This window comes from Artemia sp. Qi Xiang Cuo, chromosome 15, assembly GCF_049724085.1.
Source record: "Artemia sp. Qi Xiang Cuo chromosome 15, ASM4972408v1, whole genome shotgun sequence".
NCBI lineage: Eukaryota > Metazoa > Arthropoda > Branchiopoda > Anostraca > Artemiidae > Artemia > Artemia sp. Qi Xiang Cuo.
Window position 1 is genome coordinate 50323327 of NC_142808.1, and position 20218 is coordinate 50343544.

Here is a 20218-nt window from a genome sequence, read left to right on the forward strand (position 1 = left end):
GGTTTCAGTTGAAAAAACTTGTTTTTTTTATTTCATTTTTAACAAAATAGATAGTTTTGAACTTTGTTATCAAACACCAAATATTTGATACCCTTAGACTCAATTGTTTATAAAAAGTACCGCAAAATCAAAGTAAAGCATTAAAACAAAGATTAAGAAAATAAATATTTTTAACTCTTTTTTTTAAATTTTAAATACCATAAACACCTTTATTTGACACCTGTATACTTCATAACTGTAAAAAATTAAATCTTTTTCAAAGCTACAACTAGATAAATACAATCACTCCTGGAAAAATACATACATGATAACAAAACACAAAAACATATCGTACAAAAATTCCCCGTTCAGGGAAACATTTCTGATTATAGTGGCTTTACTGCCTTTTTTCTTTTGATTTCCGTATAATTACTTTAGGGTCCCAGCTTACCAGGGGAGGGGGGGTATGGCCCCCCTTCTGGCACCCATGATATGTACCCTTTCTAAAATTCAAAGTTGTGGAAAGAAATTTTAATGTCTTGGGAAATAATCAAAGGAGTGGCTCTTCTGCTTCTTGAACCGGGCCAGGCACATTATTCTGCTCAAATGGGCTTACGCTCCTATATTAGTATCTTCGTGACTAGAAACGTCTTTTTTGCATCATTAATCATTTCATTTATTTTTATTTCACCTGTTTTTTTAATCCGTTTTTTGTCTGTTTGTATTATCACATATTTTTTAAACGGTTTTATTAAAAGTACCCTAGGGACTAGTTGGACCAATATTAGATACAGTTTAGATTGAAGTCAAAGATTGTGAAATCACAAAACTACCTTACTTCTCTTAACCAATGAAAAACGAGGGTTTAATTGGATCTTCTCCCGGTCATTTTCAACTTACGAGGTGTAATGTAATCGAGGTTATTTGATTCAAACACAGGAAGGTGTTTGTATCAAATTGTTACAAACACAAGAAACACAGGAAGGTGTTTGTATCAGAAGGTGTTTGTATCAGCTGTATGATGTCAGATTAGATCTAAATAATGTGGTAATGGCAGCGTGTTTAAGTTTTGACGATGTTTAAAGGTGTTTGTATCAGTTGTATGATGTCAGATCAGATCTAATAATGTAGTAATGGCAGCGTATTTGAGTATTGACGATTATGACGAATTTTGGAAGTCTGCCTTTGACAAAGCTTCGGAGTTGAATCATAGTGCTCATAATTCTTGGCAATTTGATGCTAGCAGTAACAGCTATGTTGCTCCTGAAAATAGAGAAAGTCAACATAACAACTTGACAAATTCAGTCGATCAATATACCCCGTGTATGAATACTCCATGTCCCTTGGATAGATATCCTCTTCATTCTGCCCAAGTTCCTTCTTCAAGAGGAACGTGGGCAAATTCAAGCCCTGACTGTCGCATCACCACTGAAAGTGGATTGCATCAATATACCCATTGGACGAATATTCCGGATCATATGAACGGATATTTTGCACAAGTTTCTGCTTCCAACGGCAGTTCCATTCCAAGCACTGACTTTCACAACACCTCTGAAGATGAATTATATCAATATACTCATCGGACAAACATTCCACATGTTATGAACGGATATTTCGACCAAGTTCCTACCTCAAGTGGCAGTTCCATTTCAAGCACTGACTGTCACATCACATCTGAAAGTGGATTCCATCAATATACCCATTGGACGAATATTCCCGATCATATGAACGGATATTTTGCACAAGTTTCTGCTTCCAACGGCAGTTCCATTTCAAGCACTGACTTTCACAACACCTCTGAAAATGAATTATATCAATATACCCATCGGACAAACATTCCGCATGCTATGAACGGATATTTCGCCCAAGTTCCTACCTCAAGTGGCAGTTCCATTTCAAGCACTGACTGTCACATCACATCTGAAATTGGATTGCATCAATATATCCCAAGGATGAATATCCCAGGTTTTAGGGATGGAAATACGATCTATTCAGCGCAAGCTCCTGCTCCTGGTAAGAGTTAATTTCATTTTATGGTTCAGGTACAAGATTATGTCCCCTACAAAACTATTTGATTACTTTTGATTTAACTCTATTTTAATTATTAATTAATAACTCGTTAATTATTTTCATCTAATAACTGTGACTGTGCCTTCTACTTAGTTTTAATACAAATGAAATTTCAAAAATTGTAAAATGATTATAACCGTTAGATTATTGATTTGTATTTCTGCGCCCCAAAATTTTTTGTGCCCAGGGTAAGTACCAACCCTGGTTCCAGGGGTGAGGGTGAGGGCTTATCCCCCCTAACATAGTCTAAAGTAGTCTTATTTAATTAGTTAATTTAACTTGCTCCTAACGCAAGTTTAACAGATCAACGTATTTTGTCCCCCCCCCCTAAAAAGTTCTGGATCTGCCCTTGCTGGAATTGGACTATGTTCAGCTTTCAAGTGTAATTTTCGTGTTTATCATAACGTATATTTAAGGTATGTTTTCGTTAGAATTAGAAAATTTAGAATCTTATAGTAACAGTTTTTCTATCTTTATGATGTGTAATAAGAAATATTCGGGATCATAGGGTGATTGAGTCAATCGGTCATGAGTACCCTACAGAAAATAAAAGACTGAATTATAAATTTCTTCAAAGGGTTTGAAGACACAAAATCAATACTTTTTCTTCTGCATTTTAAATTGTAAAAATCTTCAAGTAAGATCTGTTTTCAGTAAAGAGGTAATTTTCAGATGTTCAGAAATTTAATGAAATATCTAGTGTCAGTTTGTCTATGCCAATAATAAGGATATATGTTCCATAAAATAAGAAGCAATATATTTTGTTTATTTTTAATTTTAATCTTAGTTCATTACTTTCATCAGTGAAAATTAGTTTTTTTTTCAAATAGTCTCCTTAAGGGTGGAAATTGGTATAAGAAAACTATGGGTTATACAAATTTCATTGGCCACTTAGTCCCTCATCAAAACGTCTTGCTATATACCATCATGGGATACCTTGCTATAGAATACCAGCATATATGCGAGTAAAACTGAAGGGCTTTCCCCTCACCTCTTACTCTCCAAGAAATCTTTATCTCTTAGATTTTCCTTCCCCGAATTTTAATAACATTTATATGACGGAAATGATGAAATATTAAATAAAAAAAACAAGTTTTTTAAACTGAAAGTAAGGAGCGACATTAAAACTTAAAACGAACAGAAATTATTCCGTATATGAAAGGGGCTATCCGCTCCTGAACGCCTCGCTCTTTACACTAAAGTTTTTTATTGTTTTAAAAAATAGAGTTATGTGAAAGAGTCACACTTTAGCTGATAAGTCAAACTTTCTCTGATAAGCTGAATGTGATGGTGTAATTTTCGCTAAAGTTAATTAAAAATGCAAAATTCCAAATATTTGCAGATAGGAGTTTGAAGTTTCTTTAATAATGTTCGTTGATAAGCTGAATCTGATGGTGTGAATACTGTTAAAGTTAATCAAAAAAATTTGCAATTAAAACAAAATTTTATTGTTTAAAAAAAATTGAGTTGTGAGAAAGTCAAACTTTAGCGTAAAGAGCGAGGCGTTGAGGAGTGGACATCCCCTTTCATATACGGAATAATTTCTGTTCGATTTAAGCTTTAACGTCGTTCCTTACTTTCAGTTAAAAAAAACTTTTTTTTTTTATTTCATTTGTGAACGTTGCATAAATAACGTTACAACGTTCATAATTATGCAATATTGCACGGCTCACCGTGCATGAATAATTAAAACGAAATGTGCATATTAATTTTACCTTATTTGGTTAAATGGCTGTCTCGAAACTTGTTTAATTTTATTTACGAACGTTTTTATTAGTAATAAATATACATAACTTACGAACTAACTTACGTAACAAATTTCTATGTTCATATATTTTTAATACATATATTAGGGGGTTTGCCCCCTATTCAATACCTTGCTCTTTAAGCTAAAGTTTGAATTTTGTTCCAATTCTTTAAAAATGACCCCTTAATCACAAAGGCCCTTAATTAGAATAAATAGCTCCTATGAAAGTACTAAAAAATCTTTGGCTTAAAGAGCGAGGCATTGACTACAAGGTGAACCCAATCATATAGCTAATATTTTTTTATTCGTTTCAAGTTTTAATGTTGCTCCTTACTTTCAGTTGAAAAATTTGTTTTTTTATATTTAATTTCTGATTTTTTTTAAAATAACGATGGGAAATCCGGCGCCCCCTTCATAGCAAAATCCCTTCCCCCATGAAAACTTGCTTCATGGAAAGATCCTCCCATATAACCCTCGACCCACCCCCCACTACCAGAAAAAATTCCCCCTGAAACCTGCTGTATACTTCCCAATAACCAATACTATATGTTAACATTAGGTAAAGTTCATAACTTTCAGCCCTCCCCCTGGGGACTTCGAGGGATTAAGTCATCGTAAAAGACATAGTTAAAATAGTTTCAACCACGCTGAAAAAAATGACTATCTCAAAATTTTGATCGGGTGAATTTGGGAAAAAAATGAGTGTGAGAGGGGGCCTATTTGCCCTCCATATTTTTGGTCACTTGAAAAGGGCACTATAACTATTAATGTCAGTTCCAATAAGCCCTCCGACGATTTTATAGGACGACGGGGTCGATAGGATCACCCCTGGGAAAAAAAAACAACAAAAAAACAAATAAACACGCATCCGTGATCTTTTTCTGGCAAAAAAATGCAAAATTCCACATTTTTGTAGATAGGAGCTTGTAAACTCTACAGTAGGGTTCTCTAATATGCTGAATATGATGGTGTGATTTTGATTAAGGTTCAATAACTTTTAGGGGGTCTTTCCCCCTTTTTTCGAAAATCAGCCAAATTTTCTCAGGCGCGTAACTTTTGATAGGTAAAATTAACCTTGATAAAACGTATATATTTGAAATCAGAAGTAAAATCTAATTCTTTTGATGTATCTATTGGTATCAAAATTCCGTTTTGTAGAGTTTCGGTTACCATTGAGCCGGGTCGCTCCTTACTTACAGTTCGTTACCACGAACTGTTTGATAAACAAAAATAGATCCTTGTGTTAGTGGAGCCGGCGCAAACCCCAAACCTAGTCACAATGTTCACAAAATCAATTGGTTGCTTAAGCTAAATTCTTTTAAGTGTTGCGAATCTACCATTTTAAACGACAATTAAAAAGAGGATTTGCTGAGGTGCAATACCAACATTTCAAATCTAAAGTTCTGTATACAAAATATCCTGTTTAACGGTTTTGTTTTGAAGGATAACTCAGATTAGGATCTTTTGAAATCGAAACAAATAATTTTTTGTTTATCTGAACCCAAAAGTAACATTATTCGTTCAGTTAAGCTAAAATTGAACCGCGTCACAACTACCCTGAATGAAAGCTTAAAGTGTAATTTAGGCACCACAAATGCATCCTTGGTTTCATCGGGTATATTTTGCCTTTTTTATTTTTAAGGGCTTTTTTAAAATTCAATGCAGCGTGGAATTAGGGTTGATCCAACTGGTTCTAGGTGTTTACTCCCCCCGCCCTGAAAAATACCATCCTACAAAATTATCCTCCCAACCAAGAAAAGACTCTCTCCTATAGAAAATTTATCGCCATGAAAAGGAAATTATTCTTAAAAATTTTTTCCCACTGAAGATTACCTCAGACTGTCCCCTCTCCCACCAGAAGGCTCCCCTGTGAAATATGTTTGTATGTTTCCCAATTACAAAAACTATGTGTAAACAGTGGACAAATTACAAAAAAAAGAATGAAATTTAAACTTCTACAACTTTGTTCTCTGACTCTTTCGTATTTAGGATATATTCAAAATATATACTTCAAACTTCAAAGGATGCATTTGATGGCAAAACATCGCATTGAACCATCAGATAAATGCAGAATTTGTTCTAAGATAGAGAGATGAGAGAAGTTTTAGGTAGAAAATGATTGTTTAATCTCCAGGGCCGTAACCAGGATTTTGTTTGGTTTGAGGGGGGGGGGTGGAGGGGGTATCTGATAGGGGCATTAACATAACAAACTTTAAAAATGAATAAAAAATTTAATTGATATTTACTTCTTCATTTCTGGGAATATTTTGTTTTTACGCTGATATTATTAAAGTAAATCGTAATATGAAACCTCAAAATGAGCGAAATTTATTCTGTGTAGGAGGGGGAGTGCCCCTTCTTTATCAACTTTTACCTAATGGTCGTAAAAACCTCAGAAGGAGCTGATTAGGTCATAAATTAAAAGTTTACGCCCTTTTAATAAAAAACAATGAAGATGATTGGAGACCAGTCAGCCGAAAAGGGGGGGGGAGGTATATTGCAATAGGATATATTCTGAGGGAATATTTCCTGTGGGGATGTGTTTTTGGTGGAAGGAGGAGTAAATTCTGGTCGGGTACTTTTATGGAGGGGGGGTAAACATTGGCCACCTCTCCAGCTGTAACCATAATTTTTACTAAGGTCCTAAACGAACTTGACCTGAAAAGAAACGAAAACAGGTTCGGTTTTCGTTTTCAGTTTCTTCAAGTCTTTTTGGCAGACATTTAAGCTGCTCTGTCTTGTATTTGCGAGTGAGCAGCCATAATCTGAGCCCAATGTTGGTCAGCCTTAATTGAGTTATTATATCTGAGTCTTGTATATATTTAGTTCGTTCCCTTTTTATGGACACAAAAATTAAACTTATAACTCGAATCAGATCTAGTCAAAATGGAATCGCCAGGCCAAAAAATATTCATGAGAAATGCACGTATCATGTTAGACAGGTAGGCTAATTTTCTACCTCTGAAAAACAATTTCCTAAATTTCAATGTAAGCCTCTCCCCCTCCCCCTTTGGTGTCTCTCCAGAAGGATTATAAATTTAAGAGGATAGACTGGAATCTTTCTCGAAGTAATTTTTTTTCTTATGTGACTGGAATCTTTCTCGAATTAATTTTTTTCTAATGTTTCAAGTAAAGGGCTAAGTTTATCCTAGCATTCTAAGGAGGGGCTTAAGCAAAACGATGGCCTCCCCATAGGGCGTTGCCCATTTTGCTCGTTGTAATGAAAAAAAGTAAAATATTTGGCAGGAAAAGAAAAGTCATTTTAACTCTTTTAGAGAATAATTTTGACTCTGCTTGTCAGATTTTAGTTGTATTCTTGATTAACTAATCATAATCAGTTTTATTTGTTTTAGTTATATTTCATCTTTTGTATAAACTAGCATGATCAGTGACAAAAGAATTATGCAGGAATATCTCTGATGGCAGCCATGAATAAATAACTTATTATTTTTATTAGTCTGCAAATAACTGATAAAGCTAGTATAAAACAACACTACTTATGTAAATAATAAGTTAAAAATATCATGGATAAAAATGAAGCAATAATTGGTTCATTTTTGGAACTCCAATTTTTTTTTTCAAGACTAAGATTATATAGACTCAAGTGTTTGTCCAATTGAAATATCACGCATGCATAGTGGCGAGCACCAAGTTTAGCAAAATTGTGCCATTATTAGTGCAGCCTAAAATTCAAGTATCTTCCCTTAGAGTGGAACTGTCAATTTTATTAAATTTAGCTTCGGAAGGAAGGGGGCTAAACGATCTTATGTGAATGTTCCATCTGTCTCAAATTTGTTAACACCATGTGCCTTTTACCTTAGCCTAATATTTTTACCAGCTTTTATTTACAAATTTTTTTCAGACCTAATCTTTTTCTAACTTTATTTTTATTTTCTAGACCAAATTAAAATTATCCTTTGCAAGATTTGCGGGGATAAGTCAAGTGGAAACCATTATGGAGTAATGACCTGTGAAGGGTGTAAAGCATTCTTCAAGAGATCACAAGACAAGAGATCACAATTCCGCAAGACAAACTACCAATGTTTAAGAATAAAAAACTGTGTGATCAACAAAGATAGCCGAAATAGATGCCCATATTGTAGACTGCAAAAATGTTTGGCATGGGGAATGTCCAAAGACTGTAAGTTTCCCTTTTTCAAGGCATCTTTATTCCAATTCATTCACTGAACAATAACTGAGAAAAATGAGTCGAGGCGTTTACCCTCAGCTGAAAATACCCCCCCCACCCTAGATTCTATTTTATAGTACTCAGAAAAACATAAAAAAATGACTGTTTCATTGGCCTCCCCAATGTCCATTTTTTTTTATTTTGGTAGACTTTCGAGCTCATTTATATGCATCGGCTTAGGATTTATTTAATAATTGAAGAAGGTTCATAGTCATAAAAAGCATTTATATCCTTATAATAACATATAATATTAATTAAATAAAAACGTATTATATTTACCCTTATAATAATAAAAAATGGCGATTTAAGGCCTAATAATAACTTATAAATGGTCTAAATGTAAGTAGTTCATCGCTAAAATCTACCTATCTTAACAACATACAATAGAATAAGTTCAAAACCAGTTTATACTGAATAAATTCAATATCTTAATAACATACAATAGAATAAATTCAAAACCAGGTCATATTGAATAAATTCAATTTCTTAACAACGTACAATAGAATACATTTAAAACCAGTTCATATTAAATAAATTCAATATCTTAACAACGTACAATAGAATAAATTCAAAACCAGTTCATATTAAATAAATTCAATATCTTAACAACAAACAATAGAATACATTCAAAACCAGTTCATATTGAATATATTCAATATCTTAGCAACATACCATAGAATAAATTCAAACTCAGTTCATCACCAGTTTTCATTTCAAATCACCAATCTTCAGTTTGCTTTATTTCATTTTGTTTTGGCTTATAAGCTTGAACCTGAAGAAAGCCCCTAATTAAATTTAAGATACCATTTATGTTAGTGTCCTCCTTCACCACTTTAAAAGCAAATACGCTCTATCGATAAGCTGCCCAATTCATGGAAATGAAATTCTTGATAAATCTTTATGGAATATCTTGGTCATAAGATTAAGGGGGATTACTCGAGCATAAACCACAGTGAGTCCTATTTTGGATACGCTAGGACTGTATTTTTTAACTATGACTATCCTTCAGTGGTCATCCTGGCGGTTGCCAAGTTTAAGTCATGCCTTATCTTTTTGTGCAACAACTCATCAACACAACTGACAACCTGCCAGTAGTGATCTGCATACCTGCCTAAAGGGTTGCCGCCCCTGGTGATTTATAATTATTTCTAGTGATTTTTTTCCTGTCTAAACAAAAAATCACTAAATTTGCACATAAATAACTAGATTATTAAAAAAAATCACTAAATCAACAAGAAAATCGGTAAAATGTAGTGATATTTTTTCTCACCAGATGGCAACCCTACCTGCCTGTAGTCGTCAAGGTTGTGGAGCTGTAAACTTGTGAATATTATTGCTTAAATCTCCTTTTAAGGTATTTGGTTTATTAATATAGAGTAGATTTATAATTCAGAATATAAATTAAATTGATAAAATTAAATTTGGTACTTTTCTATTATATAAATAACACTCGAGAAGGGAAGTTTGGTAAATGTTAATGAAATAAAAGAAAATATGATGAAAATACAATGCTTTAGAAACAAAATCATGAAAACTACCGGTGGGGGGGGGTCACCTAGAGCGTGTAACCTAAAGTAACTTAACCTAACCTGACCAAAATTTCAATGAATTTTTTAATTAAAGACGAGCTATAATATGGTTTTCCAACAAGCCATAGGTTATTGTCTGGTACAGACAGCTCGAAAAACCCGATATTCGCAATAGAAGTTCTCGAGTGTGTTTTGTATTTTAGACAAGTACCTTAAATTTAATTTATGATTTGCTGACTCATGGTTTTCTTAAATCTAAAGCAGAAAAAAACTCAAAATATACAGCTTTTTAAGTTATGTTTATTTGATTGTCAGCGATTTTGATTTTTCTGTGGTGAAATTTGATAACTTTTTCTCAAATCTTGTAAGTGGAAAACAATTTTTAAATTATAAAATTCACAAAACTTTACAGCGAGGTGAAAATCTCCTGAAAGGAATGCAACTTTTATCTAAATTTTATCAAATCCATCTTTGATCAATTTGATTTAATGGTTGGAAGTCATTAAGGTGTCTGAGTAACATAAGTAAGATAAAAACATTGAATATTTACACTGAATGAGAGGCAATTTATAATTACGCCAAAAAAAGATTTTCATGTAAGCATTTAAAAGCAAGAAAACTATATACAGACATTGACCTGGATGCTAAGAAAAGAAAAAACACTGTTTTGATGAGAAGTGACATTTTTTTCACTTTTTTGCCTCAAGAAGAGGCAAATTGCTGCAATTACCTTCATTAGTTGGCAGAAATAAAGTTTAGTTAAATTAGACAGAATTAGTTGGCATTATTTGGGTTAATTTTTCAAATTAGACTCACGTGTCTTTATTTTTAGAAAAACAAAAAATATCGCTTATGACCTTTGACCCTCCAAGTCAAGATGTTCCAAAATATTTGTTCAGCTCTTTTTAAATGTTCAAGTATAAATCTTGAGCTGGATACGATGAACTATGTTTAGACATCTTCATGTTTGATACTTTCTATATAAAAATAAAAATATAAACAAAGATCAGAAAAGCTATATCCCGAAATTCTTGAGATATCAAAGCATTAACACACTGTATTTTCCTTTTAGCCGCAAAATTGGGACGAATGTCAAAACAACAGAGACAAAAGGTTGAAGAACAGCAAGGTTTTACAATGCCCGAATGAGAGGGAAGAAACAGTCATTGGATTTTTTATTACTTGTAGCTATTTAGTTAACAACAAATTCTGAATTTGATTAACAGTTTGTTTTTAGTTTTAAATCAGTTTTATCATTTTAGCTTGATATTTATTTCATTCTAATTTTACGTCCATTTCTTTTTAGAAAATTCGCAAGATTTTAGTCTTCATTCACATGATGATTTAACTAATATTATTTATTTTTAATTTATTTTTGCTGTTTTATGAATTCAACATATTTTGTAATTTACTATTCAGGAAACAAAAAAAGCCGTTAAAACTATTTTTGTATCTAACATTGAAATATAAGAAACTTAAACTCTATTCATTACGTATTATTTTATTCAGGATTACATTACCTTATCAATACTTTTTGTCACCTATTTGAACATTAAAAAGTTTTGAATTGCTATTATTTTTTAATTTGTATTTTAAAATTCTTCAAACCATTAGGTAGATATTTTAAAAGAAGTCCAAGCAGTTGTGTGACTGCTCAGTTTAATACAATTAGCCATTGCTACGATATTGTCAATTTGCTCTTTTGATAACCTGTATATTCATAGCCTTCTTGAAATTTTCATTTCAATATTCTTAACCTTACAACTACTTCTGATAGTAGTAGTAATTGGTGCAATAGCAAAAGTAGCAGTAAATCTAGTAAATATTGTAGTAGCAGTAGTATTAGTAGTACGCCTAGTTTGCACATATTGCCTTCTGGTCAATTGATTTTCATTTTAAGTATTCTCTGAGATTCCAGACCTAATCCAATCTTTCTTCAGATTTGTTTTTTTGACAATCTAAATGCAAATAATGTCTTTTGTTAGTTCGAATTTGCCATCAATATTCTCTTAAATTTTACCTTCATAGACTCAAACTTAAAAGTACTATTATTACAGTAGTTTTAGTAGTAGTAGAAAAAGTAGCAGCGTTACCGTTGTATTAGTAGAAGCAGTAACAGTAGTAGCAGAAGTATTAATAGCTGTAGCACCTATTAATTGTTCAGTTGAGCATCTCTTTCATGATGTCCCAGAAGTTTCACCTTGATATCTTAGGTCTTTCAAAAAATATTGTTCATGTGCACTTTAGACGAACTTTTGCTCATATCCCTTGTCATTTCAAAAAAAAAAAAAATCCAAATTAATACACTCTGTCATTCCTGAGTCAAACCCATCTGACAACCCATATACACACAACATGTTATGATTTAGTTCAACACTTCCCTCAACATTCACTGAAAGACTCATGTTAATCCCATTTGTATTTTGGGAAAGTAGAAGTCAAACATTCATACCTTTTCTCAGTAGCATATACTATATGATGAACAATGAAAAAATCATACAGCTTTCATCCCTCGACCTAAGGCCTCAGGGTGGAGAGGGGGGGGGGTTGATTTCTCCAAATATATTAATTACCGAACCTTTTGAAAATGCTGGAAAAAAAATTAAATCTCTAGACGTTGTTTGGATGTTTGTTTTGAAAATGGGCGTGGGGAAGGGGTTCTCTTAAATCACTTTGACTCTTATAAATAGCAGAGTAATTTCGAATTTAAAATCAAATGAGACCCACCTGAATTTAATTTGACTACCCATTCATATAAACCTTACATAGCACCAGGATATAACTTAAAATCCTAGCTCTAGAGTCCTGCTTGGTTGTGCTGGCCCTGGAGGCAATGTTATGTGTTCTGTCGATTATTTTGAATAAAATTGCCATCGCACAATTTCAGTTGGATACGTTTGGTGATAAGAAGGGAATGGGAGGGAGGCTATTTGATCTCCGTCACTATTGATCCTCAAAAAGGAGCTAGAACTTTCAATTTCAACCAAATGAGCCACCTCTAAGTGTTTGTTTCAGAAGTGGGGGCAGGTGGGTGGCTCTCTCAATTTACCTTGACTCTTAAAAAGAGCAAAATAATTTCGAATTTAAAATCAAATGAAATCCATCTGAATTTTATTTGACCACCCATTCATAAAACCTTACAAGCCCCCATGGGAATAGCTCAAAATCTTTGGCTCGGAGTCCTGGGTGGTTTTGCTAGCCCTGGAGGCATTGTTAGGAGCAGTTGTTGTGGAAGCAGTATTGTGCAAGGATTGTCTTTTTTGTCAATTGATCATATCCCTTATCATTAAAAAAAAAATCCAAATTAATGCATTCAGTCATTCCTTAGTTAAACTCTTCTGACAACCCATATACACATAACATATTATGATTTAGTTCAAAACTCCCCTCAACATTCCCTGAAAGACTGATCTTAATGACATTTGTATTTTGGGAAAGTAGAAGTCAAACAATCATACTTTTCCTCAATAGCATATACTAATAAAATTGCCGTTGCACACTTTCAATTGTATGCGTATGGTGAAAAGTAGGGAATGGGGGGGGGGGGGCTATTTGATCTCAGTCACTACTGACCCTCAAAAAGGAACTAGGACTTTCAATTTCATCCAAATGAGCCACCTCTAAGTGTTTGTTTCGGAAATGGGTGTGTGGGGCATGGGAATGGGAGGTTCTCTCAAATCACCTTGAGTTTTAAAAAGGACACAATAATTTCGAATTTAAAATCGAATGAAATCAATCTGAATTTAATATCATCACCCATTAATTTAGAATGTCGCATGTCCCCATGGGAATAACTCAAAATCTTTGCCTCGAAGTCCTGGGTGTTTTCGCTAACCCTGGAGACATTGTTATGTGTTCTATGGACTATTTTGAAGAAAATCACCATCGCACAATTTCAATTGGATGAGTTTGGATGCTATAACTTATAAGTTATAGCATATAACCTCCTATAACCTTCAGAGAGGGCTCATTTACTTGGAAACTGAAAGTTCGAGCTCACTTTTTTGTAGTTAAAAGATATCCGAGGGCAACTAGCCCCAGACCCCCACGCCTTTTTTTCCAAACCCTTCTGATGAAAATTTTGGATAGATATTTTGTTAAAAATAGTTCAAAGGTCAGATAAGAAAAAATCCGGTCTCAATAAAACCTCTCAGGGCCCGGGTGCAGGCGTTTTGAGTTTTGCCCTAAAGGCATGTATGGTTCTTATGAGAGGGATGTTTGCATAAATTTCATAGAGGGCTCATTTGATTGGAAATTGAAAGTTCTAGTTTACTTTATAGAGTCAAGAGATTTAAGGGCAACTAGCCCCTCCCCGCCCTTTTCCCCCAAAGTCATCCGCTACAAATTTTTAGATAGCCAGCTTTTTGAAAATTGTTCGACATTTAGATAACAAAAACTCCGGTGTCAATACAACCCCCCAGGGCCCGGGGGATAGGCATTGTAAGTGTTGTCCTGGGGGAGTATATGGTTCTTATGAACGGGATGCTCGCAAAAAACTTCAGAGTACACTTTTTAGAGTCAAAAGATATCTGAGGGCAACTAGATAGCCCCCCCCCACCCAAACACCCTTTTGCCCAAACTCATCCAATACAAATTTTGACGTAGCCATTTTTTTTGGAAAATAATTCAAATATCAGATAATAAAAACTCCGGTGTCGACACAGCCCCCAGGGCCTGGGGAGAAGGTATTGTAAGCTATGTCCTAGGGCCGTATATGGTCCTTATGAAAGAGATGCTCTTATAAACTTCAAAGAGGGCTCATTTGAATGGAAATTAAAAGTTCTAGTTCATTTTCTCAGAGTAGGAAAAGATGTAGCCATTTTGTTAAAAATAGTTCAAACATCAGATAATAAAGACTCCGAGGTTGACACAGACCTATTTTTCCACTTTAATGTTGTTACTTTGATACCAGTTCTAATACTTTGTCGAACATTTGATTTGTTTTAAAAAAAGTATTTTTAAATAAGGAATTTATAAAATCTTGAAAGTTTTTGCAATCAAAAACGAACAAAAATTATTTTAAAAAAACTTTCCGAAAAATAATTATTTCTAAGAAAAGTAAAGGCCAGTTTAAACTGAAGCTCAGCAGATAAAAATATCTGTTAAAATTCTAACTCAAAATGACCAGAAATTACAATTAAAGAATAAATGAAACCCAAAACGAAAATAAATTAAATAAACAATAATAGCAAAAAGCATACAACAACTAGGCCTAATAATATTAATGAATAAATGGATCTTAAGGCAAGTAATGTTTTGACTGAATATGAAAATCAAGCTCAAAACGAAGAAAAAATGTTTTGCTATTGAAGTATAAATGAAACTTAAAATTAACAGAAATTAAACGAACAATCAATGCAAACAAACATAAAATAGATATTAATTCAAATGAATATTAAATCTTAAAACGAGTGAAACTTAACTTGAATATGCAAATCAAGCTTGAAACGAATCTGATTACTTGCTTTGATAGCTTGGATACACTTACGCAATTTTGATTTGGTTAAATTTTAAGAGCAGATGTAGCCCCAAAAGTTTGAACATCATACCCTCAGTCGTTCTTAAGATACTGCTGAGATACCTTGTTGAATATTAGCATTAATACAGTGCATTTTGATTTAATCTCAAAGTAACATTTAGTTTTTAAACATAATGGGAAAATGGGAGGGTGGGCCTGGGAGGGGGATTAGTTGCCCTCGAATCACTTTTGACTATTAAAAAGGGTATTAGCCCTTTCTATTTTTAATTGAATGACCTCTTTTCGAAGTTCCTACGACAACTCCTTCGATACGAAGTGCCCTGGGGTAAAAAAAAAAAAGAAAAGGAAAAAAAATACATTGTACCCACATCGATCTATATTTTAAAAATGTCAAGCCTTCCAATCCCTTCCAACTATTAAAAAGGCACTGGCGCTTTTAATTTCCAATCGAATGAGCCCTTTTTGAAGTTTCTACGACAACACTTTCTATAAAAACCTTATATGCTCCCAGGGCAAAACTTACAACCCTTGCCCTGAGGGCTGAGGGCTGTTAGGGAGTTGTCATCCTCAAGGACATAATTTCCAGATCTTTCAACTACGTTGAAAAAACGGCTCTCTCAAAATTTTGATTGGATGTGTTTGGGGAAATGGTGGCCGTGAGAAGGGGGTTACTTGCCCACCAATCACTTTCGCCTATTAAAAAGGGCACTAGCCGTTTGAATTTCCAATCGAATGATTCACTTTTGAAGTTTCTACTATAGCCCTTTCTATAAAAAAATCTTATATGTCCCCGGGGAAAAACATACAACCCTTTCCTTGAGGGCTGTGGGAAGAGTGTCATCCTCAAAAACCTAATTTTGGACTTTTAAACTACGTTGAACAAAATGACTATCACAAAAATTTGATTAGATGTGTTTGGATAAATGATGAGCGTGGAAGGGCTGTTAGTTGCCTTCCAATCACTTTCGACTATTAAAAAGGGCACTAGCTATTTAAATTTCCGATCAAATGAGCCTTTTTTGAAGTTTCTACGACAATGCTTTCTATAAAAACCTTATATACCCCCAGGGCATAACTTACAACCCTTGGCCTGAGGACTGTGGGGGGTTTGTCATCCTCAAAGACCTATTTTCAGAATTTTCAACGATACTGAACAAAATGGCTATCTCAAAATTTTGATTGGATGTGTTTAGGCAAAAATCTGGGCGTGAGAGGGGGGTTAGTTGCCCTCCAATCACTTTTGAGAATTAAAAAGGGCACTAGCTCTTTGAATTTACCCGCAGGATAAAACTTACAACCTTTGCCCTGAGGGTTGTGGGGGAGTGTCCTCCTTAAGAACATAATTTCTATTTGGATAGCAACTAAGCTGAACAAAATGGCTATCTCAAAATTTTGATTGGATGTGTTTGGGGAAATGGTGGGCTTGGAAGTGGTGTTAGTTGCCTTCCAATCACTTTTGAGTATTAAAAAGAGCACTAGCCATTCCAATTTCCAATCGAATGAGTTCTTTTCAAAGTCTCTACGACAACTCCTTCGATACGAAGTGCCTTGGTGTAAAGGAAAAAAAATACATTGTGCCAATATCGTTCTTTACTTAGGCAGCGCGAATGCGCTACCTATTATAAAACTAGACCCCAATGCTGCACCTATGAGGGAAGATCTTTGGCGGCGGGGCCAAAAACAGCGCGCCGCGCCACTAGTAAGATGTCAGTGGTACGCCGCGGCGTGATCAATGTTGACCGCAAACATCAATATTTTCATCAATCTTTCTCAAATCACATTTTAAATTTACAACAGATTCAAGCCTATTCATGAGTTCAAAACTTCACAAGTTTCTGGCTGGAAACTAGTCTTCTTCGTTATTCATCAAGAGAAGTAGAAATCTGGTAGATACGAAATGGCTGTGGCGTTTCAGAACCCCTGCATAATAGTTGAAGTATCTATTAGCTATGTATTCTTAACATAATTAATTATCAAAATTAGTAGTGTTTTTTTATCGAGCATTACTGTACACAAGACTTTAAAAACCTTATTACAAAATTCGTCAGTTATTTGGGTAAAAACTATGAATACAAGTTTGAAATTAGAAGTTTAATTTTTTCATAATGCCCATTGCCCATATCTGTTTGTCAACTTTAAAACAGTTGAAATGGGCGACTTTGATATTGATTATTTTTTTTTGCTCTTTTGGTTTCCTAAGAAGTCTTTTTGTATTGAAAACTGGTTTTTAATAACAATTTTAAAAAAAATATATTTTAAAGTGTTTTTTTTTGCTTCTTTATAGAATATGTCATAAAGGCTTAGGCTGAACTGCTCCTTTTTGTATTGCTTTTGGCTGCTCTTTTGGATGTTATTCATTTTTTCTTTTGGGCTTTCATTCCAAATTATAAAGTCATACATCCCTGATATCAGCTAAATTAAAAACTGCACCTAAAAGTAGTAAATTTATCAAAATGAAAAATAGATGATGAACACTTCACATGAGAACACTTCAATTACAATGAAACAAAAAACACTTAATGGTTTATTCTGTACGAAGAAAAATGAATTGCCAGCTATTTTCTTAGGTAAAAATGAAAAGCTCATCCGTTTTAAATGTAATTAAATGAAAAAATATGCAGACGGAGGTAGCTCCAAGAAGATGTTGAGATTTTCTTCCTAGTTCGTCTCTTTTATTCCAAGCAAATGTTAGGAGACTTAGTATCTATTACTGAAATTAAGCTTTGATTTCCAAATGCTCACAAAAATTACCAAATTTAAAAAGTCACAACGTAAGTCTCCTGTAGTCAAAATACTCAAAGACTCCTCTTTGATCCCCACCCAGGCTTAAAGCTTCTGCTATGGTCATATCAATGGAAATCTCCAAAGAATTTCTTTGTAAAATAGCTTTCAAACGTAGTTAGGGGTATTTAGCCTTTTTGCTTTTCTTCAAAGCTTTGAAAAAAGTGATATAATATTCCAAATGTTACATTTGTTATATTTGTTCCTATTTTGGTCATCATTTTTGGGGTGATAGAATGTTGCAACATATAGTAGCCTGAGGTCATAAGACTGTCAAAGACTCTTCCTTGAACCTCCCAAATTGAAAGCTTTTATTATGACCTGGCCTTTTAATGTAACCTGCGCACTGGACCAAGGGCGCCATTGTTACTCGAGCGCAACGTTAGGCGGGGGTGTTGATATCGCTTTTGTTACACCAATTCGTTTTAGTATGAATCTGCCTCGTACTTATGAATGAATGTTTTCAAAGTAAACTTTGAAAAGTTTCATCAATAAGAAAAACAACGGGTGGGACGCATATTTGCCTTTCCCTTTGGACGATAAAACTATAAAAGTGCTGTATCAAGTATAACTCACGAAAATCTTTTTAATTTTTGTAATCTTTTCAACTTTTTGGAATCCTTGCTTTCAATAAAAAAAATCAAGGTACTATCATTCCCTATTCCCCCCCCCTTCTGGATACTATCTTGATAGGATACCGTCTAAGCTTTAAATAACAAAACATAATGAACTTATTGGCATCCCTGCTCAAAACTAATCAAGGTATTATCATTTAAATAAGATAGCTCACTACCCCCTCCCCCCTCTGGATACCACCTTGGTCTTGGATGCCGTCTCTGCTTTAAATATAACAAAAATTACTTTTTGGTATCCCTGCTTCCAATAAAAAATTTTGAGTTACTATCATTTAAATGTAATACCTAACCATCCCCCCTCTGGATACCACCTTGATAGGATACCGTCTCAGGTTTACATTAAAAAAATAATTTAATTAATAATTAACTAGGTCACTATATGGTTCAAACAAACACGCAAAATAACGTTAAACAGCTTAGTGTTCCTTGAAAAAAGTTGAGGGTATGAGTAAAGGGATACAAAGACAACAACAAAATGTCAAAGTTATCAATATATACCTCAAATTATTAGAAAACTGAGTCATAGAATCACCATGGCATTCAATAAAATCCAAGGAGCCTAATTAAAAGGCAGCACACACAAAGGCCAAATTAGGCCTGTAGCCTATGAGAAATCGCAAAATACCCAAGACAATGAGCAAGTGCCAATGAGGGGCCCTGGGTCTATGAAAATATTTCAATGTTTTCCCTGGGAATTTGATATCATTATCTTCCGTCTCCATTTTAAATGAAAAAAATAATTATCTTTTTGGCATTCCCGCTTTCAATAAAAAAAAATATCAGGTATTGTCATTTAAAAATGATAGCCCTCTATCTCCCGCCCCTTCTAGGCAATAATTTACAATTTTTTCATGAATCATATTTTTGGGGTAACTTCCATTTCAATCTTTAATTCCCTATCTATAGCTAAATCTATAGCTAATTTTTGTCCCAATAGAAGGGTTTTTTTTGGGAGGGGGGAAAGAGCTAAAATTTTTCTAATGAAGATTATGTTTTCTTTACTCTATCAGATGTTCAACAATTTAGTAATAAACATTAAGAAAATTCTATCTAAAAAGAGTAAAAGAAAAAAAAATTCTGCAAACTAAAAATTCAGCTGTAGACACAATCTGTCGGCTATCAATTTCAAAATCCAACTACAAGCTGAAGCTGTATAGTAGTGAATACGTTCTATAATTTTATTCAACTTCAAAAATAAAATTCTTGACGACGAATGATATAGGAAATAGCAATTGGGAAACTGCATTTGAAATGATTTAAACTCATTTCACAAAGACGATACTTTTTCTGTCAACATATGAAGAACTGTGTATATTGCAATATTTACAACTGCATGTTGCATCTGTCTGGTTCTTATGCAAAGTAACAAAAGAGACAAAAATTAACAAACAAGAGAGTAGTGAAGAATTATGCTATGCAAAGTACTATTTGGCAGGGAAAGTCACTGGGGTAAATCGCAAGGGGTGGCACCGTGATTGCGTGATTTTGAGGATTCGGAGAACCAATTTTTTTTTCAGAGTGACGCTTAGATTTTTGGGGAAATACCTGAAAATTCAGGGTTAGCACAAGCCCTGCTTGATTTCTAATCAGGAAAATCGAAATACTAAACCACACAAGAAAGGGAAGCTCCGACTTTGCGGTCGGCGCAAACTTAATCAAAAGTCAGCCAAACACCACCAATTCTGTCGGTGCTGGCACACTTGCGGTGCTCCAGCAGCGTAGCCAAACTTCGGTGGCGGTCTACTGGGCTTCTCATCGACGTCGTTCGGTCGATCTGCCGGCGCGGCACCGGGGTCTAGATAAAACCCC

General features: G+C 34.1%; 1 protein-coding gene across 1 annotated transcript; it reads left to right on the forward strand.

Moving 5' to 3' along the window:
- Positions 1 to 930: 930 nt before the first annotated feature.
- Positions 931 to 11087, forward strand: LOC148943808 (uncharacterized). Its single transcript, XM_089100957.1, has 3 exons — positions 931 to 1992; positions 7695 to 7937; positions 10587 to 11087. Exons 1-3 carry the CDS (start codon positions 1113 to 1115, stop codon positions 10661 to 10663), a joined length of 1200 nt encoding a protein of 399 aa, XP_088957083.1. The 5' UTR covers positions 931 to 1112; the 3' UTR covers positions 10664 to 11087.
- Positions 11088 to 20218: the final 9131 nt, after the last annotated feature.

Excerpts from the sequence above, each read along its gene's own strand:
- LOC148943808 (XM_089100957.1), top strand. The coding sequence starts at position 1,113 with ATGGCAGCGTATTTGAGTATTGACGATTATGACGAATTTTGGAAGTCT. Across the intron at positions 1,993-7,694 it reads AGCGCAAGCTCCTGCTCCTG|ACCAAATTAAAATTATCCTT; the intron begins GTAAGAGTTAAT and ends TTTATTTTCTAG. Across the intron at positions 7,938-10,586 it reads ATGGGGAATGTCCAAAGACT|CCGCAAAATTGGGACGAATG; the intron begins GTAAGTTTCCCT and ends TTTTCCTTTTAG.